The following is a 26,002-nucleotide window of genomic DNA, read 5'->3' on the forward strand; positions in this document are numbered from 1 at the left end:
CAAAGCCCTAGAACTGGGCGCACATCGTCTGGAAAACAATGACTGGCTACCACGCTCCCAGATCCAGCACTGCTGGGGCTGGACCTCAGCAGCTGCAGATCGCTGCTGGGAAGGAGTTAACCCAGGCCTGGGCGAGGACAGAGGTGCAGGGAGAAGCAGCACCGCTGCCTGCCAGAGGGCGGAGAGCGAGGCACTGCCAGCAGAGCTGGGAGAGCAAAGAGCCAGGTTAATTTTGTCCCTGAGAGCACAAGAATAGAGGCAACTTTTTTTTTTTCTGGCGTTTAGAAAATATTTATTAATTTCCTGCCCATTTTTTTTTTCCTCCACTGGTATATAAATATGCCCAGCAGGCCAGGAAGTTAGCATCCACAGGGGCAGGCAGGCAGCCAACCCAGCTCCTTTCCTCACCTTTGCTCTACCTCCTGAGAAAGCCCCAGGCTGTGCTGCTTTGAGCTGGCTGGGGTTCTAGATGCCCACCTCCATACAGCCCCTGAGTTTGCTGCTGCTTCCTGCTGCCTCCTGTGGAGCAAACCAACTTCAGGCCTTACAAGAGTTCTGCTCAGGAGCCAATGGGCTGGGCAACGGATGGGAAGAGGGAAGAAGAGGAGAGGACGCCCTCCTTTAAGCTTCAAACTCGAACTCGAAGTACTGGGGATCGAAGTAGTGGATGCGAACGTAGCCGTCCTCACCACCACTGCTGTAACTGTATGGGAAAAAAAAGATGAGAAAGTCATCAGTCCTGTCAGGAGCACACTGCGTCCAGCTTTATACCAGCAAGAGATGGAATCTGTTCTCACAACACCCTCCGAAAGCTAAGAAATAGTCACAAGATGAAAAAAAATATCAGTAACACAGCAAAAAGTGCAGCAGCGTGTAAATGACCCCCAGAGCCAGCCTGACAGGAGGCAGCAGGGTTGGAATGAGAGAACTGGGGAAGGTGCTGGCTTCATTCCCACTGCAGAGCTCCTGTGAGCCCAGCCATATCCTAACCAAAGCACAGGCTAGGTTTGATTTGAGCATGCTGGAAGATCTGCAAAATTCCTTACCTCTTTCCATCGGGGTGAAAAGCGACACTGTTTATCGGACCAAAATGCCCCTTCACTCTGCCAAACTCTTCTTCAAAAGCCAAGTGGAAGAACCTGGGAGAAGGAAGAAGTCAGGAGCCTGGTTCGGGACACAATCAGGGTTTCCTCAAAAAACCTCCACAATTGTAAAGCACCAACCTCGCCTCAAATTTGCCAATCCTGGTGGAGGTCGTGGTCACATCCATGGCCTCTTGCCCACCACCAAGCACGACCTGCAAAGAGCAGAGGCCACGACACTGCAGGACTGCTTGCACAACGCGCGCAGCAGCAGGCAGGGAAGGAGGGAGCCCAGCCCTGGGGAAGCCTCCCACCACGCCAGCAAAGCCCAGGAGCTCATCGATGGGCCCTGAGAAGTTCCTGCCTCTCTGCCACACTTGGAGACAAGGGGACCTGGGACAAGGCAGGAGTTGCAGTAAGACCATCACGAGTGGGGTTCTTACGTGATCAAAAATGGGGGAGAGTGCGGCAGAGTTCACCGGTCGCTCGGTCCGGAAGGTCTTCAAATGTTCCAGTGTCGTGCAGTCAAAGAGCTAAGAGGCAAAAGGAAGAGAGAGAGAGAGTTAGTTATGTTCCAAAGGCCGTGCAGCCCAATTAACTCATACAAACCCCAGCCCCTGGCTGCCAGTCCTCACACAAGCAGGTATTAGCACTGAAGCTGCTCACAGGCACCCAAAACCCAAAGGCATTTCTCCAGAATCCCCAAATACCTGCCCGAGGTAACCGTCACCTTTACACCTTCTGCAGGTAGCACACTGCAGCCTTCATTTTGTTGATGCTAGTTTAACGTGGCGATGCCTCCCCATTCCCACTGAAGTCTCCCACCCAATTTGACTTCACACTCGCTCAGATTTCCCAGGAGCAGACCCCTGAGGCAGTCTCTACCAGCAGGTGCAGCAGCTGGCTGTGTTAACAAGAGGCCTCACCTTGGCTGTGTTGTCCTTGGAGGCGGTGATGAACATGGTCATGTCCCTGGAGGTCTGGATGTCGTTGATTTGCTTGGTGTGCTCCTTGATGTTTGAGAGCTGCTCCCCTGACTGGAGGGTCAAAGAAGGCACGTTCAGTGAGCAAACACAGCCAGCACACTTCCCCAGTGAAAACAATTTAGGAGGCATCGCTGTCAGCACTAGGGCAGGCATTTCTACGTCAGCCTGGCTCAAGGGAACCACATATTTTCACTATCCTTCCACGAGGCTGCTGGTTTGAGCCAAGAAGCCCACGTTCTGCCCCGTGACCACTCAGGAATGCTGCAGCGTCCTCCCCACGCCCTGCTGGCGGAGGAGATGCTGCCCCTCGTGGCACCGACCTTGGCGCTGAACTGGTTGAGCTCCCCGCTTTCGTGGCCTGCGATGATGAACTCCCCCAGGGGGCCCCACACTGCACTGGTGATTTTCGAGTCGCTGCAGGGGATTTTCATGTAAGGCTCGTTGTTCTCTGCAGGAAGGAAGGAAGGAGACAGACAGACAGACAGCATGGCACCAGCTCTGGCCGTCAGTGCTTCCCCTTGCTCCCTGCTGCAGGCTCGGATTCCTCACCAATCTGGCTGGGGTCCCGCAGGTCAAAGAAGCTGACGAAACACTGGTAGCCCATCTGCTTGTCCGTGGAAAACATGATGATGTTCCCTCCAAAGTCAAAGCCACACGTCCTCACCGCCGAGCTGGTCTTCACCAGGGCAAGCTGCTTTCCTGCACACAGAGCAGAAACAGTCACTCACTGGGGCCTGCACTGCAAAATTCACCAAAGTGACCGAGTGGGCAGGGTATCAGGCAGAACCGATGAGCTGAGGCACTGACTGTACGCTCAGACTAAACAGGAGGTGAGTAAATTGGCCAAATGTTCCCTAGAAATTAGGTGTGCACACACACTTGTTAGGATTCAGCCCTTTCAGGGATCAAACAAGCAGACGTTGCACACAGACTCTAGAGCAGGACAGAGCTGGGAGCCAGACGTGGCGTGGGGGAGGTCCCCACGGGAGCCGTACCTGTTTCACAGTCCCAGAGCCGACAGCTGTTATCTGCAGAGCCAGTGAGCACGTGTCGGGTGTCCCCTAGGTCACCAGTTAAGGAACATCAGCGTGTTTGTAGCCCCCAGAAGCTGTTTAGATACCCAGAAAGTATTTATACACAAGGTCACAAGGGTGCATTACAGCGAGAAATTGCTGAGATTGAGCAAATTCCATTACAGGAATGGCAAAGGTCCAGTACAGACAGCGAGTCCCAGTGTTCCTACTATAAAACCCACAGCTTTCCTCCTGAAATGGTGAGAAAAAGGCTAAAAAGGCTTCATTCCTCGCCTTAACAAAACCTTTGTACGTTTTCACCTCTGCTATGCCCTACCCACAATGGAGAGGGAAGATTGTGTGCAACTCGGACACCTTCCTTGAGCTCCCTGGCCCACCTCAAGCACGAATGCGAGCAGGTGTCACAGCACACGCTACTCCAAACAACACCCCAGAAAGAAAAAGCAGCAAAAACATCCAAGAGATGGAGTCAGGGCAAGTTAAATGCACCACGTGGCCTCCAGGCCTGTCACACGGCAGCAGCTGAAAGGAACGGCTGAGCTGAATCACTCAAACTAATAAGCAGGGCACAGACAAACTGGTTTCGCCGGCCAAAAGATACAGTCTGCATCCACGCACCACACGGCTCCCGTGTGGCCATTGTACGTGCCGAGCCGCTCCCCGTTCACCGAGTACCAAACGTTGACGATCTGGGGGAAGGAGAGAAGCCCTCACCACGCAGACCTCCTCAGGAGGCTCGCTAACCCACCGCCGCCCCTTCCCACCACCCGAGGAGGACGGGGGTTGATTCACGCCACACTCACGGGGTCTTTGGCCACGGTGAAGAGCAGGTCTCCCTCGCGGTTGTACTTGATCTGCGTGATGGAGCGCTCATGGCCCTGCAGCAGGATCGGCTTCTGTGGGGAGGGAGGTGACAGCTGGGGTTGGAAAGGGATGAGGGACCTGGCCAGGATCCACCACCTGGCTGTCACAGCCCAGGAACCCCCACCAGGGCCTGCACCACCTGAATAATCCCTCACAGCCCCTCTCCAACCCCTCACAGCCCCCCATAACCCTTCACCAACCCCTCACTGCTCCCTCATAGTCCCCCAGAGCCCCCTCACCACCCAAACAACCCCTCACAGTCCCCCATAGCCCCCCACAACCCCTCATAAACCCCTCACAGCCCTTCACCTACCTCTCCGAGCCCCACTGTAGCCCCCCACAACCCCTTACTGCCCCTTTCCGCTCCCTCAGAGCCCCCCAAAGCCCCCTCACCACCCGAACAACCCCCCACCAACCCCTCAGAGCCACCCAAAACCCCTCACAGCTCCCCACAACCTCCCATCAACCCCTCAGAGCCACCCAAAACCCCTCAGAGTCCCCCACAGCCCCTCCTCCACCCGAACAACCCCTCACAAACCCCTCGTACCCCCTCACAGCCCCCCATAAACACCTCACAGCCCCTCCCCAACCCCCCATAGCCCCTCACCAACCCCTTATAACCCCCTCATAGCCCCCCCACAGCCCCTCACGGCCCCCTCCCCGCTCCCACCATGGCGGCGGCGCTGCCGATGCCGAGGCTCAGCCAGACGAAGAGGCCCCGGTCACCACTTCCGGGTCGGAGGGCGCGCGGCCGGCGGAACTTCCGGCGCCGTTGCCATGGCGACCGCGGGTGCGCTTCCGGGATGGAGGCCGAGGGAGCGGGGATGGCGGCGGGCGGCTCGGGCCGGGCCGGGGCTCGGTGGGCGGCGGGAGAGGGACACGGGGAGGCTGTGGGGGGGACGCAGTCGTGGATTTGGGGCTTTGGGGCCTTCCCCGAGGGGACGCGGCCGTGGGCTGGGCCTCAGGCCCCAATGGTTGCGAGCAGGGCCCTGAAGGGGCCGGCCCCGGGGGGCTGGGGGCAGCAGGCCCGGCCCGGGGCTCCCCCTGAGGGGTCGCTCGGGGCCTCCCCGGGTTAGGGCAGGCCCCGTGCGGGGGGGAGAGGCTGAGCCGGGGCGGGCCGAGGGGCCGCTGCTGGGTCCGCGTCCCCCGGGGCTGCTGAGCTGAGGCTGTTGTGGCGCAGGGGAGGCGGCGGTGCTGCTGCTGGTGGCCGCGCTGTGGGGCAGCACCGGGCCCTTCCTGCGGACGGGCGCGGCGGGGCTGGAGGAGCTGCGGCACCGGAGCCGCCTGCGGCAGCTGCTGGCTGAGATCCGCTTCCTGGGCCTCAACTACAAGGTGAGGCCTGAGCCGGGGGCGTCACGGGATCGTTCCTGTGTGCTTCTGCACTAGATACCTTTATTTAAATTGTTAAATGTTCCTTCTGTCTGAAGAATAAGTTATCCTCTGTAATATTTCATTTACTTGCCCATAGTGCTGCTCTTCCTGTGCAGAATTCTGACTGCTTTGTAGAAAGCAGGTCGTTAATCCTCACTTTTTACACAAAGTAAGCCCTGCCTGCCACCTGCAGATTGGGGAACTCAGGCACTGAACAGCTCGTGGCTGGCAGCAGTCAGTGGTGGGCTGCATTTCCACCCCCAAACATGGCACAGAACAAGGGGGTCGGGGCTCTGCTGCTCATTGGGGGGCTTGTGGTGGTTTCCGTGCCGTGACTGACGGGCTGTGCTCTTCCTGCAGTACATGGTGCCCTTCCTGCTCAATCAGTGCGGATCGCTGCTCTTCTACCTCACCTTGGCCTCTGCAGGTCAGCTGTCGTTGCTTTTGTGGAGTGGGTTGATTGGGATTTGGGGGAGGAACCGTGTTAGTGATTAGTTTGGTGACCTGCTTGGTGTTCAGTCAGATGTCTTGTAACAATCTGTTTGTGTTACGCTGCTCATTTTCAGACCTGTCCCTGGCGGTACCGCTCTGTAACTCCCTGGCTTTGATCTTCACTTTGGTGACTGGGAGGATGCTGGGAGAGGATATCGGTGGTAAAAGTGAGTTACACTTAAAACATTTTGTCCTACTGTCTCCTGCATCTGTGTGCTAACTTAGAGTTGCGTGTTCCCCTCTGTTTTCCTGAAAACCAGCAAATGTGGACACAAGCCCTGTAACTAGTTAAGTGGTAGTTCTGGCTAGGAAGCTGGAAAGGAAGTGAAACTGATGTGTACGTGAGTAGGGCAAGTGAATTTGAATTGGCTGTTCTAAGTGAGCAGAATTTACAGGCCTGAGCCTCTACCTAACTGCTTAACCATAAGAGAAACACTAAGGAATATGCCCACTTTGAAACAGGATGCCCTGTAAGCCCCAAAACGTGACTACTCATACCCCTTCCCATCCTTCACTCCATCCCATAACATTATTTTGCTGAGAAAGTCAGAAAATGGCAGGAAGATGAAAAGTTAAAGCCCAGAGCCTGGCAAAATAGCTGTAGGAACACGCTGTGCTTTGCCTCTGCAGGGGCCGTGGCAGGAATGGCACTCACCCTCCTGGGTGTCACACTCTGCGTGGCTGGTTCGTGACCAAGGTGCAGCAAGCAGAGGAAGAGAACGCATTTAAAGGTGACCTCGTGTCATGAGGGGAGCTCCTGGCTCAGCTGCTGACCGCTTGGCTCTCATTCTGACACACCTGGAGCATGGATTGGATGCACCAAGCGCCAGGGTGGAGCAAGGCATAGTGCAAGGACAGCTTATTTAATGTCTTAAGGATTTTTTTTCTGTGGGTGTTTTAAAGCAGGGATGGGAGGAGGGGTAATAACTTTCTAATAAATAATTCAAATGGACCTTCTGGGATCGACTGACTTTGTATGGAAGGAATCTTTTGTTAGAAAGGAGTATGTTCTGTGTGGTAATTCTTACTTCCCAAGTTCAGCTACAAACTGCTTTTTTAAATTAAAGCTCAGAAAAGCAGCCCTGTTCTCTGCCACATCACCACCCACAGAGCTGAGGAAAGGAGGAACGTTTTGCATTGTTTAATAGAAATGTGCATCTGGTTCGTGGTTCACTGGTAGTCTTTCTCAAGCCCAGATAATTCGGGTGCCTGCTAAGAGTCTGTTAATTCACCAAAAAGCTTGGCCAGTCTATAATGTTACACAGACCTCAGACTCCCATGCTTTTGTTATCTGCAGCCAGGCAGACAGCAGCGTACCTCGCTGTCCTCCCATCACCGTCCCTTTGTGAGCTCTTCAGAGCAGGATTGCTGCCGAGGGAAAACATCATTCAGTGATCCTCACCCTCAGCATCGCTGCCATCCCTTCTCCCTGCCGCGGGCTTTTGTGCTGTGCCTGCAGTCCTTGCCTTTTTGTAGAAAGAAGAAAAAATACAGTTATTAATGCGGCACTTTGCTGTTACAGAAAGCTTCTGGGACTAAATTCGTGGATTGTTTCTAGTCTTACCCAGGCTTTGGTGTGCAGACCTGGGTCTCTACGTTAAATTCAAAGGTAATTTTAAGACCTAATAACCCCTCCCGCTGCAGAGCAGAGCTATGGCACCCAGATAATTCTGACTGTAGAGCAGAGCTCCTAAAGCAAATTGCAGCATCAGGCTCCCTGCTGAGCCCAGACGTCACTACCTGGTAGCTAATTCTTCACTAGGGCTTTCTCTAACTTCAGTTCAAAGGAGCTCTTTTCTTTTGAAGTTCTAATTAGTCTAATGAGACTACCTAGGCAGAACGGTGAATCAGCTATAGTATGACGCACGTCATCCCCTTATATCAATTCTTAGTGTGCTTATGACAAGTTTAAGCCACAAATGCCCCATGAACAATAAGCATCTTTCAGACATTTTAAAACAAAATTCTGTAAAATGAAAACAGAGACTTTTCCCTTTTTAAAAAAGTGTAAAGCTCATTATTATTTAACAAATACATTCAGGCATTTTAGGAATTACATGTTTATTCCATGACAGCTTCAAAGCTTCACCTAGCTACAGGCAAGTTCTAATTAACAAGTTGTATCTGGGGGTACTGAGTTTTAGCGCAAGAAATCAGAACACAGCCACAAGGGATCTTACACACTGCCCAGACACATTAAGTGGAATAAATACTGCTGTAAACTGCTTGGGCTTTTAGTGTAAGTTGTTCTACAGTCTCTGCAACTCTCTGGTAGAGGAGTAAGGATAGAAATAGGGCACATACACACCAAAAATAAATAAATAAATAAATAAATTATATATATATATACATACAATAAAGCCTTTTATATCTTTACTGTCGTGGGGAGCTGTAACGTGCTTCAGAAGGGAAATGTTCATGACCCAGATGACAATCTTTTGGCTTTCTAAAACGCAGAGCACTGTGGCTACGCTTCCTCTGGTGTCAGAAGTTCCCCCTGGTGGTTACTTCCATCTTTACACATTCTGGGGGGAAGCGCAGCGCTGTGCACTTTCCCAAGCAACTGCTACAAACTGTTCTTAACGTGTTCACACAAGGCTGGTGCCAAGCAAGGATGCCGTAACCATGGCAGTTGGGGAGGGAGACTGCTGCACACATCCACGGCTTCATCTCATGGATGTCTACACAGAGCAGCTGTGATCATAGCACACACAGTCCTGTGCCAGCCGAGCCACCCACCTTTCTGCTGTGCTTTTTGTGTCTATCTGGATGGTTCCTAAAACAAAAAAAGAAGCAGGTTCTCAGCATCAGGCAGAAGCGAGCTGCAGGACCTGTGACAGTGCTGAATGGGAGGGCTAAGGATATCTGTAGCCAAAGAGCACCATGGAGATGAACATTTAAACCTCTCAGCCACAGCCTACGTACCACGGTGTCCTGCGTGTGGAATCCTGGGGCACCAGCAGCTCAAAGTAAGGCAGTTTTTTGTACTCCTCATCCCCCACAGCCACGTAGTAACCGCCATTCACCAGCTCCTCCTTGCCAAGCACCTGCGTGCCATCCAGCCTGCAGAGCCTTGGGAAAAGACAGCAAAGGGTTTGACACTGGGGAAAGCCACAAGGCAGTGAGCAGCCCCTCGGTGTGGAAGCACTAAGCTCCCAGTCCTGTGTGCTATTTATTAAGTGCTGCTTATGTTCCTGGCCATAAAGAGGGAAGATGGAGCAGTGCCTTGTCCAGACACCCACCTGTTAACAGCTCCGCTGCGCAGATCAGCTTTTGCTGTCAGCACAGCCAGGAGCGTGTCCCACTGCAGCGGGGCACTCGGAGAGAACAGCAGCTGGAAAGGAGGGCTCAGCAAATCCCCATTCCGGAAAACACTGCAGCAGAAACAGCCCAGAGCATGCCATGAGCCAGAGTTCCTGCAGCTCCCGTGAACACAGCACTCGCAGTCCCAAGACTTTTCACACATCTCAGCCCCACAGCCGCTGACAGCCCCTTACAATCAGCAGATCACACGCACCACCCTGTGGGCCACAACCAGCCAGAAATGAGCAGAAATGTTCCATTAACGGCTATGAAGACATCAATTCTCCCCACCCCTGGCAGCTCCTCATCTAAGACCATCACTGGACACTGTGACAGCTGTAACTGTGCCACCAGCATCTCTGTTCAATTTCCCAAAGGAGACAGTATGTGGAAGGGAGGGGAAACAGGCAGATGCCTGACAGTATTTACAACAAATTCCCTTCAGAAGCATTCCCAAAGACCCTCCAAGGAGAAAACACTGAGGCACTTACTGTATGGCAAGGTGGGTGTGCTTCTGCCGTCGTGCTGCGATGTTTGACTTCCAGGGAGCTACGGTGCGGGACTGGAGACAAGGTCAGTGCAAAAAAACAGCACAGCCCTGGCACTGAGCCTCCCAGGGCTGTTCCCTTTTCTGCACCAGGAGCTGTCTGCCCTGCCTTCGTGTTTGCTGCTGCTAGGTGGGGTTTGTTGTCAGCAACATCAAGGCCTGGAGAGGCTCTTCACAGAGCTGAGAGCGTTCCAGAATTGCCAGAGAACCTCTGTGCACAGATCCTTCCCCTGCACGGCTGAGATGGGAGGAAGGTACCCAGCAGCAGCCCCTCACACACACATCAGCCTACTGATTCCTGTGGTATTTTTACCTGATCTCCACTGGGCACCTTGCAGCCTTAAACCTCAACTTTTGATTGATCAGTGCCAGCCTCCATGTCTCTCACACCTCCCCCCTTCTGCATTCCTGCCCGTCCCCACTCAGCTCAGACTCACCAGCACGCCGCTGCTGTTACTGGTCCCACGGAGCTCCTTCCTTCCCTGGTCTAAATAGCTGTGGGAACAAGGAGATGACACTCCACATACCAACTGGGCCACGACTGACTGAAGAGCAGTAAGGAAATGGCCAACTGCTCTGACCTGGTGCATCATCACCAGATGTGCTTATTATTTAGGTCACTTTAGAAACAATCCTCTATGTGCCACGTCTCAGGGGCTTACAGAATTTCACTCTAAAGTCTGTTATGTTTAATAAATTCCCCATCAATCACAGACGAGTTCAAATATCCATGGTAAAGATATCCAGAATGTTGTATTCCTTTAGCCTTCTGTATTTCAGGATGAACCAGAACAGCTCTGCTTCATGCAGGATTGAAAAAAAAAAACCAAAAACAAACACCTCCACTAAACCGAAGCCTGGGACCGAAGGACCACCTACTCACTTGAGCCTTTTGAACTTCTCAAACCCCGCAGCCACGTACTGACGCCCGTCCTGCAGGTCCCCCAGCTCCACGATGCGGTGGCCGTGCCTGGGGGTGTAGAGATTCCTCACGGCCAGGGGCGCCTGAATGCTCCTGGTCACCTCCTTCAGAAACGCCTCGAAGGTCAGGAACCGCCGCTGGTTCACCACGAACTTCTTCCCGTGGAAAAAGGGGTCACCGTTGCGGTACACCACCACGTTCTTGGCTGGAGGTGCCAGAGTTAAGCCTCTGGAGCTCATCCCCGTGGGTCAAAGCCCCAGGAACCAGCGCAGAGCACGGAGGAGAGCTGTGGTCAGCCTCCTGCCCAGCCTGAAGCCTTCTGAGCAGCCGTCTTCGTGTTCTGCTGTCCCTCCCCAGCAGTCCCCTGAGCAACTGGCCGTCTCCAGGGCTGCGGGCCCAGCAGGAGGAAGCTGTGGGCCAGTCCGGAGGCCACATCAAACAACCTGCAAACACCTTGATATCTGAGAGCCAGGAACCACACGGCTCCTCAACCTCACCCTCACTGCACGTCGAGTACTGTGGCCACCAGGCTCCGATTAATGGCTTAGAGGCCAGGAGCAGAAGGGCAGGAAAGAATAGGCAGATTCACAGACAAGCTGCAGAAAAACTTTTTATTCACATACAGTCGGTGTCATCAGGAACAGAAAGATATCTCTGCCATACAATAACAGCGCCCACTCAGAGCATAGAAACAGAGTGTTTGCACGTGAGACTCAGGGTCCCTGTGAGGAACCAGAGCAACATGCAGGAAGTCCCCCTTTTAATATCCCTGAACTAGTACAAAGGTAAAAAAAAAAAATAAAAAATATCTCTACAAATGAAGTGCTCTCAAAGCACAGCACCAACCCCTTAACTCCTTACTTGCTCCCTGGAGCGTGAGGCATTTTCTCCAAGTGATCCTGCCACACACACAGCCAGAAACGTGCGTGTCAGGAACCTCATCTCCTGAAGGTCAGGTTTGATGTTCTGTCCCCACCAGCTGCACGTTAGGAAACTTCCCTCCTAACTCAATACTTCAACTAGGTGTTCCTACCATGAGCACCTGGAGACCCCAGAGCTGTGACAACCCAAAAATACAGCTCAGATCCTGGTATGGGTCACCCACAGTTCAGTGGAGAAGAGCTTATTCCTACAAATTAAAAGTACCTGTTGTCTTCAGGCATTTCAGGTCCACCCCAAGCAATCAGCTAGCCAAAGAGTACCTCCTGCATGAAACAGTCTTCCCAGCCTCAATTTACCCCAGAACCACCCAGCTCTGCCAAGAAAAACAGGGTTTTTGTGGATGGCCTCCCTGGGACTCCCTCCAGGGCACACAAGCTGCAGTGACAATTAACCCCTGCTTTGACCAATTATTCAAATTTAAAATAAATTAAATGTCTTTCTTGCCCCATGCATCTGACATGGAGAACATCATCCTGTGGAGCTGTAGTCCCATCAGGCTACTGCTGTCCCTGAGGTGATGCCGTGGTGCTGCAGCTCCTCCACACCAGCACAAATGTTCCCCACACTTGGCAATGCCTTTCTATGGGTCAGGAGTCCCCAGCCTCTGTTTCAGCTTCAGGTACTGTAAGAGAAAGAAAATCAAGTGTTAACAATTAAATCCCAGGTATAGAGAAGCAGGAAAGCACCTGCCTTTGCAGATTAGCCAGCAAAGTCATCACACTCAGCCAGGACCATAGAATCATAGAATTATAGAATCATGGAAATAGATTCCATATATGGAATAATGAAAAAATTATATGATTCTATAGAATCATAGAATCATTCCTGATTCCTAAGAGGCAGGGCCAGGCCCTTACGTTTTTACGGCTGACGATAGCTTGTTGCAGCCACAGCAGCTCCATGATCAAGTGATTTCTGTAGGACTGGAGGCCAGCCCGAGTTCGGGGAAGCTCCTTTATGTCCTCAAGTGGAATTTCTGCAGAGAAATGGAAGAAACCATTACCAGAACACTCACATTGCAGCTACCATCTGTCCTGCAATGAGTTTCTCTAACCTCTCCAGTACAGTCTCGAGGTTTTGATTCCCCAAGGACCTACACTATGCCACCCACGCTCATCGCCAGGTTGTTCAAAGCACATGGGCAGAGGGCACAGCCCTGACCACAGAGTGCAGGGGCTCCTGTCCCTTACCCAGGCAGGCTTCGAGGGACTCCGACTCGTGGACAGTGCTGTCCCACACAGATGACACACTGCTGTTCTGCCACTCCTCGCTCTCTGCTAGGGCACTGCACCCCTTTGCAGTGCTTTTATCTGCCTCAGCCCCTGGATTTGGGGGTCTCGCCACATCACATTCACCCAGGGAGCTCGGGTCCTCCTTGATTTGCAGCTGGGCTGGAGGTTTCACACTGCTGCTGCAGCCCCAGTCCCGCTCCGGTTCGGAAGCATCCAGCTCCTGCTCTGTTTTTTCTGTGCTGGCCTTGTCACTCGGTACAGACTCTTGTACAGCTGAACACTTTCCTTGCAGTGAATTCTAGAGGAGCAACATGCGACAAACTGAACAAACAGACATGAAACATCTGAATGGGGCTGTGCTGCGGGCCAGGGCTCAGTCCCAGCCAGGCACCTGCTGTTCCCAGCAATCCTGCCCCGATACTGACATGCCCTGGTTGGGGCACACAGATTTTTAAAGGGCCTCTCTTCCAGAGGGAGCAAAGGCATTAAATAGCAGCACTCAGCTATCACAGGAGCAGGTTGGACTGTGTGCTAGGAATGGCTGAGGTGGGTGCAAGGAGGTGAGGTCTGCAGGAGCAGGCTGGGCGTTTGAACCCTCAGCCAGGGACTCAGTGACAAAATGGGACGAGCCAGAGCCTTGGCTCTGTAATTATCACTTTCCTCAGGTAGAAACAGAGCACAGGGCTGACAGAGACGGTTCCTGTGGCAGCACAGCGCGAGCAGCACCCAGGGCACCCACCCTCCAGTCCATGCTCCCCCCAGGAGCAGCCGAGCCCCCAGCCCACCCTCCTACCCCCCTGGCAGCCACGGGCACGGACCTTGGGGACAAAGACGGGCCTCGGCAGGTACCGTCCCGTCCACTGCAGCTCGCTCAGGTCTCCTTCGATCTCCCTCACCACCTCCTCGTACTCCTGTTGCAAGCTCCTGAAGCGCCGCCGCAGCTGCCAGCCCCTGACGCAGGCCTGCGGGCAGAGGCACCTCAGGAGCCCCATGCCCCCCCCAGCACCCCCAAAGCCACCCCCAAGATCCACCCCCGGCCCCCCGTGGGTAAGAAACGATCGTGGCCGAGCCTGGAGCCAAGTCAGTTTAATGGCAGCGCGCCCCGGCCCGGCCCTCCCGCTGTGCCCCCTCCCGGGACCCCCACCTGCAGGCGGGTCACGGCGCCCAGCAGCCGCCGCCACTGCTCGGCCTCCGCCACCGCCGCCATCACCGCGGGGCAGCGGGCACCGGCCGATGGCGTCACCCGCCCGGCCATGGGGGCCCACAAGATGGCGGCGGGGCTGGGCAGGGGGGGGAAAGGGGAAGGGCCCGGTCCCGGTCCCCGCTGTTTTCCCCCAGGCGGGTGCCTGAGGTGTCGCCGCCGTCGGCCCTGCAGTGGGGGCACTGGGGGGGGTCCTCCCCGTGTGGGGCTGTGGCTGCTGCTCCTGTCCCATCCCATGGGGTCTCCTCCTCGCAGCAGCCTCCTCCTTGCAGCTGGGACGGTGCCGGGTCAGGCTGCAGCCTCCTCGGGGCCGGGGCTCTCCGCCAGGTGCAGCTTCTGTCTGGGTCCATGTCAAGGGAAAGCACCGGCGGCCGTGCCATCATCCATCCCCTGCCACCACCATCACTGCCACCCCACGCCAAGGATACATGGAGCTGCTCAGCTCCTCCAGCTGCGGGAGGCAAAGGGAGAGGCTGCAGCAGCCGTGGGGAGGCCGGGGGCCGGCGGGGACCCCACCAGCACCGCAGGGCTGGGCACGGGGCGTGGAGACGCCACTCACGTGCACCAGCAGCTGGTCCAGGTTCCTGTCGGCCACCGCCTTCTTCTGCTCCTCAGGGAGCTCCTCCACACAGACATCGAGGCCAAAGTGCAGCCGCGCCAGCTTCTCCTGCATCTCCCGCACGTGCTCCAGCTGCTCGAAGGAGCACTCCTTCCCTGCAGCCATGGGTGGGAGCCGTCACAGCCCAACCAGTGCATCCCCCGCACCCCCCTGTGGCCCCCAGCCCCTCACCGAAAGCCTGCAGCTTGCCCGAGTGGAAGTCACTGAGGAGGCTGAGCAGCCCCCCCTCCATCTCGCACACATCGGAGACCTCAGTGAGGAAGCTGTGCTGCAGCGGAGCCCCCCGCGCCGCCCCCGTGCCACCTGCCCTCACTCTCTCCTTGCTCGCCCTGCTCAGAACACGCAGCTGGTGGCATCACCAGACCCCCCCCCCCAGGCCCCTCAGCACCCGAGGGCGCCCCAGGGACGGAGGGTCCCCCCCACCAGCACTGACCGCCGGGGCCTGGCGCGCTGCTGGGCCGAGGGCAGTGCGGGCAGCGGCAGCGCGAAGGACGCGCTCTTGCTGATGGGCAGCGGCCGTGGGGCCCCGGCAGGCGCCGGCTGGGCCCTGGGGCTCCGCTTTTTCCTCCTCTCCTCCATCCTGGAGGGGTTCCCGGAGCTGCGGGGCAGGCACCCGCGCAGGATGGACGCACGGCTCTTGGCAGCTCCTTGCTGGGGGCTTCTCCGTCCTCACGCCCCCAGCAAGGCGCCTCGGTGGGGCTTGGTGGGTTGTAGCAAGGCTCGGTGGGTTGCAGCAGGTCTTGGGGGGCTGCAGCGGGGCTCCAGAAGTTGTGGTGGGGCTCGGTGGGTTGCAGCGAGGTTCGGCAGCAGCAGGAGGGCCGAGGCCAGGAGCTCTGCCCGCACTCGCTGGGATCCGCGGCCGGGCTCGGGCTGCGTTATCTCGGGCTGTGCCGCAGCATCACGGCGCAGGGCAGAGGCTGGGACCTGAAAAGCAGCCAGGGAGCTCCCAGCCAGGGATTATTTCCCAGCGTCATCTCCCAGAGCCCAAGCAGAAAAGAAAAGAGGATTTCAGCCCCAGCGGGGCAGGGAGAGACCCCGGATGCCCTAAGGGAGAGCTGGAGCTGAGCCCACCGCAGGGACCCGACACCCCCCGAGCCCTCCCCGGTACATTTCGACCCCCCCAAACTCCTCCTGGGCCCCCGGCGGTGCTGGGATGGGGCTGCGGGAGCCCCTCGCTTTGTGGCAGGCTCCGGCTGCCCCCCCCGAAGCAGCGGGACGGGGACGGGGACACCGACCTGTGCCAGGCCCCCCCAGCTCCGTCCCGGGCCGTCCCTCGGAGCCGCCCGGCCGCCTCCCCAGCCCCGGGGCCGGGATTTGCATTTAAAGGGAACGGGAACTTCCTCCGGGCACCGCACAGCCCCGGCCACCGCCGGCACCGGCACCGGCACCCCAGTAAAATCGGGGGGTGTCGCAAATGCCAAGGGCTGAGCCCTCAGGGGGCTGACGGCCCCCCCCAGGAGGGTCCCCGGCTGGGCTGTGCCTGCAGGACCCCAGGGTGGGTGAAGTGCGGGGCCCCCCCAGCTCCCAGGGGAGAGCAGCAGGAGCTGACCCGTGCTGGGGGTCCTGGGCACTGACCCCCACCCCTTCCCCATAGGCAGGGACGTGCCAGCAGGTTTGCACCTGAAGCCCCCCTCCCAGCCTCTCCCCTCCCACCCCAGGAGCCAGAGCCACCCCAGAGCCCCCCATTTCGCTCCCAAACGCGGCCCTAAAGCCCAAGAAATAACACAGACAGCGGCAGCGAGTTTGGGTGCATTTCTATTGGGTACCAAGATACATACACCAGCCCCCCGCCGAGGTTATCTGTACCATAACAGAAAAAAAAAAAAAAAAAAAAAAAGGTGGTGGTGGTGACTTGCTGTGAGATTTTTCTTTGACTGAAAGAGCAAGAAGAGAAGTCCAGAGCCAGGCTGCAGCCCTCGGCCAGCCCTGCTGCCGGGGATCTGGGGGCTCCCACTGGGCCAGAGCTACATTCACTCGCTCCAGAAGGCTCCTGACAGAGGCAGAGGCGTCCCCATGTAGGAGGAAGCGATGCTGGCGGTGCGGGGCTAGAGGAAAAAGCCCCACAGAACTCCAGGGAATGTGTCCTAGTGGATGTTCAGGACTGCGGCTCTACAGAGATGTATTGGACTCTGTAGATGACCACATTCATTAAGCCTGAACTCGCTGGACTTCCCTTGGAGGAAAGGGGGACGCAGAGGCACCTGCTGCAGGCTGCTCCCAGGGCAGGTCCTTCGCGAGGGCACTGTACAGTTGCAGAGAGAAGATGCAAGAGCAGCTGCATCACCAGAGAAGAAATCAAAGCTGTTCCACTGAATGCAGCCACCGCGAGGAATGGCCCAGGCTGGCTCACTTCAGCTTCAAGCGAAAGGAAGGCAATGCTGAAAATAAAGTCTGCTGTAGAGAAGCTGCAGGAAGGGTTTCAAGGAAGCAGAGATCTCCCAAAACAACAGTGAAAAGAGGAAGTCTTGAGAAATTAAGGAGAAATCCCCCAAGCCTCGTGCCAGCCAGCCTCACGTGTCTCTCAACGCCCTCCCAGCACAAGCGGGTCGGGTCCTGTGGGCAGAGGCACCCGGACACAGCAGCAGCTGGCACCTGGGACCAAGCAGAGGGCCAGGAGGGGGCCGGGCAGCACCAGTGCAGGCTGGAGGGCCCACGGGGGGCTGCAGGAGGGCCCGGCCCACGGCACGGGCCTGTGCTGGTCCCAGTGGTTCAGCTTCAGGTCGCGGAGCAGACCTGGGTTGGATCCTCCTGGAGCCCCAGCCCCCTGAACGCCCCCAGGAGCAGCTCAGCACCACGGGGCGGTCCCGGCGCAGGGCAGAGCTCAGCTGAAGGCCCTCCCCGTCCCCTTGCACAACTGGTCACACGTGCTTGTGCAAAACACTTGGGAGTTAGACCTTTGGATTAACTGTTTAATACACTTGTGCACATGTGCGTATAGCAAAGAGGCAACTGTGAATCATAAGGCTATCGAGACATTGGCAGGTTCTGGGAAGAGCAAAGACCCTGCAGGAGGCCTGGGTGAACCAGGCGTCCACAGGTTGCTTCTTTTTGTCCCCATTCAATACACAAAACCCATACACAGAGGAGGAACGGCCTCTCTCGCCCTCCTTTGCTCGGCTCCCACTCAAGAGAGCTGCCAGCCAAAGCAACAGCAAGTCCAGGAGCTCCCTCCTGCCTGTTGCAGAGGAGGGAGGGAGAATCCAGAGCTGGGAAACGCTTCTGCTCTCCCTCGCTCAACTCTTTTGCTGTCACTCAACACGAGAGCGTCGCCGTGAAGGCGGAGGAAGCCTCCAGCTGTCCCAGTGCCACGAGCCGGAGGAGGGCTGGGGCCGATCCATGCGCCTGCTTTCCTGAGCTGCACTAGATTTTGGGGGAGTCACAGCCTGCCAATGCCAAGGTCTTTTAGTGAAAGGGACAATCAGTTGAGTCTCCATATATTAGTTATTCACGCACACGCAGGGAGGTGGGTCGTTCTAGGTTCTGTATATATTCGTATATAAAGTGTACGTTGCCCTGCACAGATTTTATATACCATATATATATATGCCTCGCACACATATATATATATATAAAAATTTAAAAACCCTCCAAAAACCTACGCTAGGAAATCTCGAAGCCCAGGGAGGGCTGTCCTCTTGCACCTGTCCAAGGACCAGGAGAGGGCCATCAGAGTCTGGAAACATTCGCGCTACCCTCCCTCGCCCTACCTCTGCCTACCACACGGCGAGCTCAGTCAGCGCCCTGAGTGCCTTCCTCAGTCCCACTCTGCCCCAGGCCTCCTATGCTCAGTTCTCCAAGCGGCTCCGCAGGATCTGTGCCGTGCGTTGGCTTTCCCGAGTGGAGGCAATCCTCAGCCAGGCGCTGCTCTGCCGGGGCACCTCCCGCCACCGCCTCGGAGCCCTCCCGGGCTGGGTCCTTCAGGGGCTCCGACAGGTCCATGTCTGCCCGGGGCGCGTGGGCACACAGGTCCTGAACCTTCTTGTTGAGGTCGTTGCGCTCCGTCTGCAGGGCTCGGCACAGTTTCTCCAAGCGCTGGATTTTCACCTGAAGCCCCTCCAGCTCTTTATCCCGCAGGGTTTTCTGCAAACAGAGAGGCAGTTTTCAGACTCTACCACACCGGGGATGAAGGCAGAAAGGGAGAGAGACGAAACCTCAAAGGGAAGTTCAGGGGGAAAAGACCAGGCAAGTTGCCTGCCTCAGCACAGAAAGCCAGAGCCTCCTCACCTCTTCAGCCATTTCCAAGAGAGCCTTGTTGCTGCTCTCCCAACGAGAACGGTACATGGTGGTCTCTTTCTCCAGCTTCTTAATTTTCTTAGTCATCTAAGTGACAGAAAAGGAACAAATGAGCCAGTGATGCAGTGGGGCACACTTCAGGTATCCACACATGGGCACCTGCTGTCCCATACAGCGAGACCCTGCTGCCCTGCACATCTCCTTGCCTTGTTGTGGTCAGAGTCAAGTGGGAAACACCAAGCAGGTAACAACAAACCAGGCGACAGGGGCAGCGCTGCTTTTTGTGACTCAGGAGGGGTGCAGCAGCCACCCCACAAGCTCAGCATCCACCTCCTATCAGCAGCCAGCTCGTGGCTGGTTTAATGCCAGCAGAAATCAACAAAGCAGAGCTGCAGCTTATCCTGCTCGCAGATGCAGCGAGGGGACAGGCAGTGCCTCCAGCCCACACGCGCTCTGCCAGGCAGCGACAGCGTTACCCACCTTCTCCATCTCCTGTTTAAATGTCGTGAACACTTCGCTGCTTTTGGAAAGGGTGTTCTGGAATTCTTCAAACTTCTCTGTGTAGAGAGCAAGCTGCAGGGAGAGACGGGGTTACAGCTCCTCGCCATGGCACCTCCCGACAGCCTTCCCCGGGAGAGGGGAGGTTTTAGCCAAGAAGTGAGCTAGTTCTCTTGTGACTGAACTTTATGACAAACAAACTAGCAGCATGGGGCTGCTCTGCCAACTTTAGGTACTGGAAAATGTGGAGCAGTATTTCTCCTTTCTTAGGGAAACATCCTCAGAGAGTGATGTGCTCTGCAAACATCTCCTGGCCTCGGCAGGAAGCATTGCTGGGTCTGATTCAGCAGAGCATGACCACCCAACTGCTCCCAGCACTGCCAAATGTGCTGGTAAAACCAAGGCCCCTTTCTCCCACAAGGCAGAAGAGCTGAAAGAGGTCTCAGCAAACAATGTGCTGACACAGACACACCGATACCAAAGTCAGGAACAGTCCTGCCCTTGTGTTTTCCAGATTAAGCAACTTCAGGTTGTTCCCCGCTGAGGGAGAAAGGAAGAGAAAACAAACAAACTAGCAGGCAAACGAGCAAGCAGGCTGAGCGCACACAGCCCAGGTAGCTCACCTGCTGCTTCAGATGGGTCTCCTGCTGCTTCATCAGCTCACACATCCTCTGCGACTCCACAGCTTCCTTCAGCAGCTAGGGAAGAACAAAAGCAGTTACCCCGCTGCCACCAGGGGAAGTTCCTGATACGCGCTGCGCAGCTGATGCTTGGCCTGGAGACAGCAGAGGGCTGGGAGAAACACCGAGAGCAGAGCGGGGGCTCCAGCCGTGCTCCTGAGGCAGCTGGGGAACAGTCACTGCCGGGCAAACAGCGGGCCTGGGATGGCCTCATCTGGCTTGGGCTCTGCATTTGGGAACCCAGCAGCAACAAACCTCCACAAACGAGGCAAAAAGCGAAGTGCTCGGCGCTGTTACGGACTGGCTGCAAGACTTACAAAGTCCTTCTCCCGCTGGTGCCTCTCCTCTGCCTCCTTCAGCATCTCCTGTGCCTGCTCGAGCTTGGCGTCCACGAGCTGCTGCTGCAGGTCCTTGTGTTTGAACACCTTCTCGATGTGCTGCCAAGGGAACACCACCAGTCACTGACACGCCAGGCCAGGGCCCTGCTGCCAGGGTGGCAGAGATCCCGAGGGAAGACCCCAGAGCCCCGAGGCCCCTTTTTCCACCAGTCCCTGCCCAGAAACACGCCCCGTGGGGCAGAGCAGGCTGCCCCAACCCACCTCCTCCCGCAGCTCGTACTGCTCGATGAGCTTCTTGAGCCGCTCTGCCAGCTCCATGTTCTCCTGGCGCAGCTTGGAGTTCCTCTCGTTGTGCTGCTCCATCTGGAGCTGGATGTCGTTCAGCGTCACCTGGAAGTGGGAGGTCACCTCCTTCCTCTTCTCCTCTTCCTCCCGGGCACGCTGGACACCCTCCTCCTGCACGAGCAGGGCAGAGACAGCGGGGCCACGTCAGGCTCTGCGTGGGCAGGCAGGTGAGAGAACCTGCCCACGCCGTGCTGCTCGGAGCCCACCCAGCCTCCCCCTGCTGTCAGTCAGTCAGGAACCATGGGCCACTGCCTGAAAACCCCTTCCTCAGCCTGCCCTGGGCCTTTCCCCAGCATTTCTGCAGGGAACACAACAGGGAACAGCCCCCTGCCCTCCTCTCCCTTGCAAGGCAAAGGTTTAACAGCAATTCTAAACGCCTGCTCTGGAAGCCATCAGGCTGTGGGCTACCACGGGCAGAGGTCAGCTTGCCAAAGAGGCTCCCAGCCCTGCAGCAAGTGATCTGAGTGCTCAGGAGGAAGCAGCTCGTGGAGCAGCACCCAGGAGACACTTGCCTTGAGGGTGCGGTTGTGCCTCTGGAGCTCACGGCACAGACTCTCCAGCTTGCTGCGGGCCAGGATGGCCTTGCTGTGCTCGCTCTGCAGGTGGTCCTTCTCTTGCACCAGCTGCGTCTGCTTCTTCTGCAAGATCTTCATCTGCTTCTGGGAGTTACGGTGCTCTTCCAGCTAGGGCAGGAGAGCAAAGGGCACAGATGTAGCAAAACAGACCAGGGCAAAGCTGTGCCTGTACGAGGGAACAGGGGGACCAAAGAAGTGCTCTGTGTACCGTAAGAGGAGAACGGGAGTTTTATAACACAAAAGGTTCTGGTTTTGAGCAGAGGAGAGCCGATGCAGAGCCCAAAGTCCCCTGGACTGGGCCTTTCTCCTTCCTGAATCAGGATCTTGCCAGTACCCGACAGACTCGCACGTTTCTCCAGCATCTCCACGCACACTTTGCTCATTGGAGCAGAGCTCTGAGCACACAGCCACCCACAGGGAAACCTGAACACGACCCCTTGGGATGCACACGGACAGTCCCGTGTGTCTCTGCCCTGAATACAGCACGTGCTGAGGTTAAATGTGGCCCATGAGAGCTGTACAGGGCTTTGTGTGCATGCTCAGCTCTGCAACACGCACCTAGCAGCACGCTGCCTCTGCCAAACAGCCACTTCTTGCTACGAAATTATCAACAGAAACACAGTGACTGAGCGGTGGAGACAGGAGATGCATCTGGTCCTGTCACAGCTGGGCCTGCCAGCTCATGGCTCAGCCCTGCCTGCAGAGATGAGGAACGCAGGCTCAGCAGAACAGGCCACCAGGACAAGATGGGTGAGAGATGCAGCTCCCACTTACAGGAACAGACAGGAAGCGTGTCTGAAGTCCTCTTACATGCAGACCTGTCAAAAATGCTCCTGTCCCTGCTTACACCTCTACAGAACGTCAAAACAACAGTGCCCAGCCAGACCAAGCAACGCCTGCCCTCTGACATTTGGATATCCAGCGCCACAGAGATCCCAGAACATACACTACAAAGCTCCAGGCGTGTTCCTGGACTGTCCCTCTCAACACCAAGAGCAAAATAATCTGCAGCCATCGTCTGCCTCACCGCACAGCCCTGGTGCTCGCTGCAGCACTCCTCCCTCTGCCCCAGAACCTGGCACGCAGACGCAAGGACTCACCAGCTCAGCGTATTTCTTGCACAGTGCTGCTAGTTTCTCCTCTGGAGTGCTCAGGGTGTTCAGCGTCTGCATCAGCAAAGTGATCTCCTTGCCTGGAACGAGACACAGGATGAAAAAAAAAAAAAAAAAGTAAACATAACTCACGCAGAATTCTGCCTCCTAAAGGCAGAAACAAAGCAGGCCTCGCAGCCGTCACTGCCCCGGGCCAGAGCTCCCAACTCCACAACCACCACCGGCACCACCACCGCAGGGCAGCTCTTACCTAGGCCCTTGGCTTTCTTCTTTTCCTGAGCCTTCTTCTGGTCCCGCTCCCCGCACTCCTCGCCAGCTCGGAACTCCTCGGTCCCCTTGGTGCCCTCCTTCTCCCCGTTCATCTCGGGGCCACCCGGCTCCTGCTCGCCGTTCCTCGGGGACTCGCTGCGACACTTCTCCGCCTCCTCCTGCTCCGCGGGCTCGCTCTGCCCGCCGTCCTCGCCCGGACCCTCCTGGCTGGCATCCACGCAGTACGTGTTCAAGATGTCCTCGAGCTGTCTGCTCAGCTCTTCGGAGACGTCACGCACGGCAGGCCGGGAGGACTTGGCGTCCTCCTGCGCGAGAGGAGCTGCGGGAGACGCGGACACAAGGCATGACGCTGCCCCCACGCAGCCTGTTCTCTGCTCCCCAGAGACACGCGGCCAGGGAGAGGTTTCCCCGAGCTCCCCACGGCACCACGGGGCAGGCTGAACTTCCAGCAGCACAAGGCGCTTTGTTCAGGAGGAGGCCCTGACAATGGAGGTGCATTCCTGGCAGCCTCTCCTTTGATCACGAGAGCATGCCCGAGCCCCTGACATCTGTCAAGAGCAAGATCTGCCCCCTGCCCGCCAGCCTTTAGCACAAGCAGGTTGTGCACGAGTTCTCCCTCAGAGGAGCAGCCTGCAGATTTCCCCAGAGCCCAGCTTTTGGGTTATTCCCTCTTCCCACACGTAGGAGCAGCTGCACTGGATCAGACCGAACGCGTCTCATCCCCAGCAGCAGACACGTGGGGAAGAGCAGGCAGCGCATCCTTCAGCACACCTCAGTGCTTCCAAAGCTCACCCAAAGGGAGAATTTACAGCACTGGGTTATTAAATTAACTCCGTTAACTCTATTATTAAGCTATCTCTATCCACTGGGCACTTCCTACATCACACGTTTACGAGGTGTGAGAATCTAAGGCGAGGTTAACGTTAACCAAGCACCCTGCTGATTACTGTTTTATTTGTCTTCCATAGAATTATTTTTACCAAGTGCTAACGACAGGGCAGATCGCTCAAGGCTACCCCCAGGAGGGCTGGCTGACACGTTCTGTACGGGACCCTGGGGGTTTAAGCCCGACAAACACCCCATCATTTCCACACCCGCATCAACTCCACACCTCGGAAAAGCAGCAGGAACTACCTCAGACCTGCGTACACGCAGGAATTACAGAAAACCAGGACTTTCTGCCCCCGAAACCACACCTGCCCTCACCCAAGCACCAAGGGGTGAGCACAGCACCCTGCCCGCACCCAGGAGCAGCAGCAGCCCTGCTGCCTCCAGGCCTGGAACCCTCCCTCAGGGTTTCCCCGCGCCTCCTGCTCGTGCTGCCAGCCACAGGGAGCAGAAACGCCAGCCCCAGCCCCAGCCCTGTCCCCGTGTCCCCTCCCCACCTTCCAGCCCCGCCGTGGGCTCGGCCGTGTCGCCCTCCTCCAGCAGCAGGGCGCCGCCGGCCACGGAGGATCCCGCGGGGCGCGGGGCTGCCTTGGCTTCCCCGCCTTGGTTCTTCATCGCCGCCTGCGCCCGCTCGGTGTCGGCGAGTCCTGGGGGAAGAGAAACGGGGGGCGGGGGGGGGAGAGGGGGAAGCCCCGGGGTTTAACGGGGTGAAACCGGGGGGTTAACGGGGCCAAGCCCGGGGGTTTAACGGGGTGAAACCTGGGGTTTAACGGGGTGCAGCCCCGGGGTTTAACGGGACAAAGCCCTGCGATGTCCCGGGGGCCCAGCCCGGGGGTTTAACGGGCAGCAGGCGCCCCCCCCCGCCGCAGGGCAGCTCCGTGGCACCGGGACGCGGCCGCTTCCCGCCCCCCCCCCCTTCGGGGCCGCCGCTCCCGGGGGCTCCGGGCCCGGCCCGTGCTGAAGGGGGGGGGAGGGGAGGGGGGGGGGGGACAGCGCCCCCGGTGCCCCCCCCCGGCCCCGCCGTGACGTCACGCACGTACCCCCGTGGCGTCAGCGGCGTGACGTAGTCGCCCCTCTCTCCTTCAGCCAATCAGCGGCCAGCAGCCGGCGGCGCTCCGGTGTACCGGTGGGGAGGGGGAGGGGAGGAGAACGGCCCCGCCGCCACCGCTCCCGGCCCCGCCGCTGCCGGCCCCGGCCCCAGCCCCGCTCCCGGTCCCGGTCCCGGTCCCCGCGCTGCAGGAAGCGGCTCCGGCCCGGGCCCCTCGCCGTGCGCGCACCGCGCATGCGTCGCCCCGCGCCGCCGCCCAATCAGCGACGGGCACCGCGGGGCCTGCCGGGAAACGCCGGCAAGAAGCGGCAGCCGCGGCGGGCAGCCCCGCGGACTACAACTCCCAGCGTGCCCCGCGTGGGGGACTCTCAGCGGCCTCCCCAGGACTACAACTCCCGGCGTGCCCCGCGCCCGCCCCCTCAGCAGCCCTCACAGAGGGCCGGGGCCCGGCCGAGCCTTCAACCCCGCCCCTCCCCCGCCCCCCAAGGCCGTTATCCGCCTCACGGGGCCGCTTTCCCTGCATATTTATATATTTTTATATAAAAATACAGAGATTTGGGTTCTTTGCCTGAAGTAAACGTACATGATGTGACTGGGGTAAAGCCCGAAGTGAGGCGCAGTCAGCACCACACAGCCCTTAAACCACCCCCACCCCACCCCAGGTCGGAAAAAAATAAAGAAAATGCAGAACTCAGAGCGTGTTCTCACAGGAAAAAAAAAAAAAAAAGCTTTCAAGTAACGACGAGGGTGGGTTTCAGCACTTGAACAGTTCTGTGACTCCAATCAGTAGCAATGCAAACAAAGCCTGTGCAGGCAGCACCCCGGCAGCCCGCCCACAGCTACCAGCGCTCCTGGTGCTTTTCTCCTTGTGAGTGCTACCAGCAGTTCTTTGGGAACACGAAAATCTAGGCCGAGGGAAGTCTCCTTCCCCCAGAAAACTCTTCCCAGGAGGGGGAGAAGGTCGTCCCGCTTCTTTGTCCATTTACAGCATGTCTCAGGGGAACTCAGCTCTGTCAGGACTGTCCACTCAAGGAGGGTCGCAGAAAGGCCAGGGCCAAACTTTGCTCTTGGCAAATTAGAGTCTTTAATAAGAGTAATATGTGCAAAAAATTAAATAGATCAACCCAGGTTTCCAGAATTATTGTTGTCAGAATGCTTACTTTCTATTTGTGTTCTTACCCAACCCAATGCTGAAATCTCAATTAAGTACCCGAGGTAAGAAGTGACATTTGGGAGAGATCACCACAAAGAAAAAACCCCGAGAGGTGCAATCTGTTACCTCAGTGTTCTTCCTCCACCCAGATGCCTGCATTAAAGACACATATGCAGCAGCAAAAAGAAAAAATGTGCAAGATATCCCCTCCTTTCCATGAGGACAAAGCACTGTTTCTAGTTGTTTGAAGGAAGAATTGTTTCCTAA

The 26,002-nt window shown here is 57.0% G+C and overlaps 6 protein-coding genes across 6 annotated transcripts; 1 reads left to right on the top strand and 5 right to left on the bottom strand.

Annotated features, from left to right (window-relative positions):
* Positions 1-275: 275 nt before the first annotated feature.
* On the bottom strand, positions 276-4,700 carry EIF3I (eukaryotic translation initiation factor 3 subunit I). The gene is made up of 11 exons (XM_032202396.1): positions 4,637-4,700; positions 3,906-3,998; positions 3,704-3,791; positions 3,064-3,129; positions 2,618-2,767; positions 2,389-2,516; positions 2,009-2,119; positions 1,526-1,615; positions 1,224-1,297; positions 1,047-1,139; positions 276-703 (listed from the first exon to the last, which is right to left on the bottom strand). Exons 1-11 carry the CDS (start codon positions 4,637-4,639, stop codon positions 622-624), a joined length of 978 nt encoding a protein of 325 aa, XP_032058287.1. The 5' UTR covers positions 4,640-4,700; the 3' UTR covers positions 276-621.
* Positions 4,701-4,743: 43 nt separating this feature from the next.
* On the top strand, positions 4,744-6,781 carry TMEM234 (transmembrane protein 234). Its single transcript, XM_032202265.1, has 5 exons — positions 4,744-4,756; positions 5,147-5,298; positions 5,698-5,764; positions 5,904-5,996; positions 6,460-6,781. The coding sequence occupies exons 1-5, from the start codon at positions 4,744-4,746 to the stop codon at positions 6,519-6,521; spliced, it is 387 nt and encodes a 128-aa protein (XP_032058156.1). The 3' UTR covers positions 6,522-6,781.
* A 1,954-nt stretch (positions 6,782-8,735) lies between these two features.
* DCDC2B (doublecortin domain containing 2B) lies at positions 8,736-10,840 on the bottom strand. Its single transcript, XM_032202487.1, is given in 3 exon segments — positions 8,736-8,901; positions 9,072-9,228; positions 10,543-10,840. Coding segments are annotated over 3 exon segments (621 nt in total).
* Positions 10,841-11,197: 357 nt separating this feature from the next.
* On the bottom strand, positions 11,198-14,213 carry IQCC (IQ motif containing C). Its single transcript, XM_032202405.1, has 5 exons — positions 13,920-14,213; positions 13,594-13,737; positions 12,734-13,073; positions 12,401-12,519; positions 11,198-12,165 (listed from the first exon to the last, which is right to left on the bottom strand). The coding sequence occupies exons 1-5, from the start codon at positions 14,211-14,213 to the stop codon at positions 12,124-12,126; spliced, it is 939 nt and encodes a 312-aa protein (XP_032058296.1). The 3' UTR covers positions 11,198-12,123.
* Positions 14,214-14,252: 39 nt separating this feature from the next.
* On the bottom strand, positions 14,253-15,892 carry CCDC28B (coiled-coil domain containing 28B). The gene is made up of 6 exons (XM_032202406.1): positions 15,831-15,892; positions 15,029-15,519; positions 14,767-14,924; positions 14,536-14,690; positions 14,405-14,427; positions 14,253-14,316 (listed from the first exon to the last, which is right to left on the bottom strand). The coding sequence occupies exons 2-6, from the start codon at positions 15,172-15,174 to the stop codon at positions 14,265-14,267; spliced, it is 534 nt and encodes a 177-aa protein (XP_032058297.1). The 5' UTR covers positions 15,175-15,519; positions 15,831-15,892; the 3' UTR covers positions 14,253-14,264.
* A 1,598-nt stretch (positions 15,893-17,490) lies between these two features.
* Positions 17,491-24,674, bottom strand: TXLNA (taxilin alpha). Its single transcript, XM_032202385.1, has 11 exons — positions 24,575-24,674; positions 24,032-24,181; positions 22,627-22,965; positions 22,365-22,456; positions 21,202-21,372; positions 20,606-20,800; positions 20,324-20,443; positions 19,950-20,024; positions 19,309-19,401; positions 18,820-18,915; positions 17,491-18,675 (listed from the first exon to the last, which is right to left on the bottom strand). Exons 2-11 carry the CDS (start codon positions 24,147-24,149, stop codon positions 18,325-18,327), a joined length of 1,650 nt encoding a protein of 549 aa, XP_032058276.1. The 5' UTR covers positions 24,150-24,181; positions 24,575-24,674; the 3' UTR covers positions 17,491-18,324.
* Positions 24,675-26,002: the final 1,328 nt, after the last annotated feature.

The sequence above is a fragment of the Aythya fuligula genome, chromosome 23 (assembly GCF_009819795.1).
Source record: "Aythya fuligula isolate bAytFul2 chromosome 23, bAytFul2.pri, whole genome shotgun sequence".
Classification (NCBI taxonomy): Eukaryota; Metazoa; Chordata; class Aves; order Anseriformes; family Anatidae; genus Aythya; species Aythya fuligula.

Excerpts from the sequence above, each read along its gene's own strand:
- EIF3I (XM_032202396.1), bottom strand. Across the intron at positions 2,768-3,063 it reads GCTCTGGGACTGTGAAACAG|GAAAGCAGCTTGCCCTGGTG; the intron begins GTACGGCTCCCG and ends CTCTGTGTGCAG. Across the intron at positions 1,140-1,223 it reads ATTGGCAAATTTGAGGCGAG|GTTCTTCCACTTGGCTTTTG; the intron begins GTTGGTGCTTTA and ends TCCTTCTCCCAG.
- TMEM234 (XM_032202265.1), top strand. Across the intron at positions 5,765-5,903 it reads CCTCACCTTGGCCTCTGCAG|ACCTGTCCCTGGCGGTACCG; the intron begins GTCAGCTGTCGT and ends GCTCATTTTCAG. Across the intron at positions 5,997-6,459 it reads AGAGGATATCGGTGGTAAAA|GGGCCGTGGCAGGAATGGCA; the intron begins GTGAGTTACACT and ends TTGCCTCTGCAG.
- IQCC (XM_032202405.1), bottom strand. The coding sequence starts at position 14,213 with ATGGGATGGGACAGGAGCAGCAGCCACAGCCCCACACGGGGAGGACCC. Across the intron at positions 13,738-13,919 it reads GCGCCGTGACCCGCCTGCAG|GCCTGCGTCAGGGGCTGGCA; the intron begins GTGGGGGTCCCG and ends CTCTGCCCGCAG. Across the intron at positions 12,520-12,733 it reads GTCCCTCGAAGCCTGCCTGG|AAATTCCACTTGAGGACATA; the intron begins GTAAGGGACAGG and ends ATTTCTCTGCAG.
- CCDC28B (XM_032202406.1), bottom strand. The coding sequence starts at position 15,174 with ATGGAGGAGAGGAGGAAAAAGCGGAGCCCCAGGGCCCAGCCGGCGCCT. Across the intron at positions 14,925-15,028 it reads CAGCGCGCCAGGCCCCGGCG|GGCGAGCAAGGAGAGAGTGA; the intron begins GTCAGTGCTGGT and ends TGTTCTGAGCAG. Across the intron at positions 14,317-14,404 it reads GAGGAGCTGAGCAGCTCCAT|ACAGAAGCTGCACCTGGCGG; the intron begins GTATCCTTGGCG and ends ACATGGACCCAG.
- TXLNA (XM_032202385.1), bottom strand. The coding sequence starts at position 24,149 with ATGAAGAACCAAGGCGGGGAAGCCAAGGCAGCCCCGCGCCCCGCGGGA. Across the intron at positions 22,966-24,031 it reads GCCCACGGCGGGGCTGGAAG|CTCCTCTCGCGCAGGAGGAC; the intron begins GTGGGGAGGGGA and ends CGTCTCCCGCAG. Across the intron at positions 21,373-22,364 it reads GCAAGAAATACGCTGAGCTG|CTGGAAGAGCACCGTAACTC; the intron begins GTGAGTCCTTGC and ends CTCCTGCCCTAG.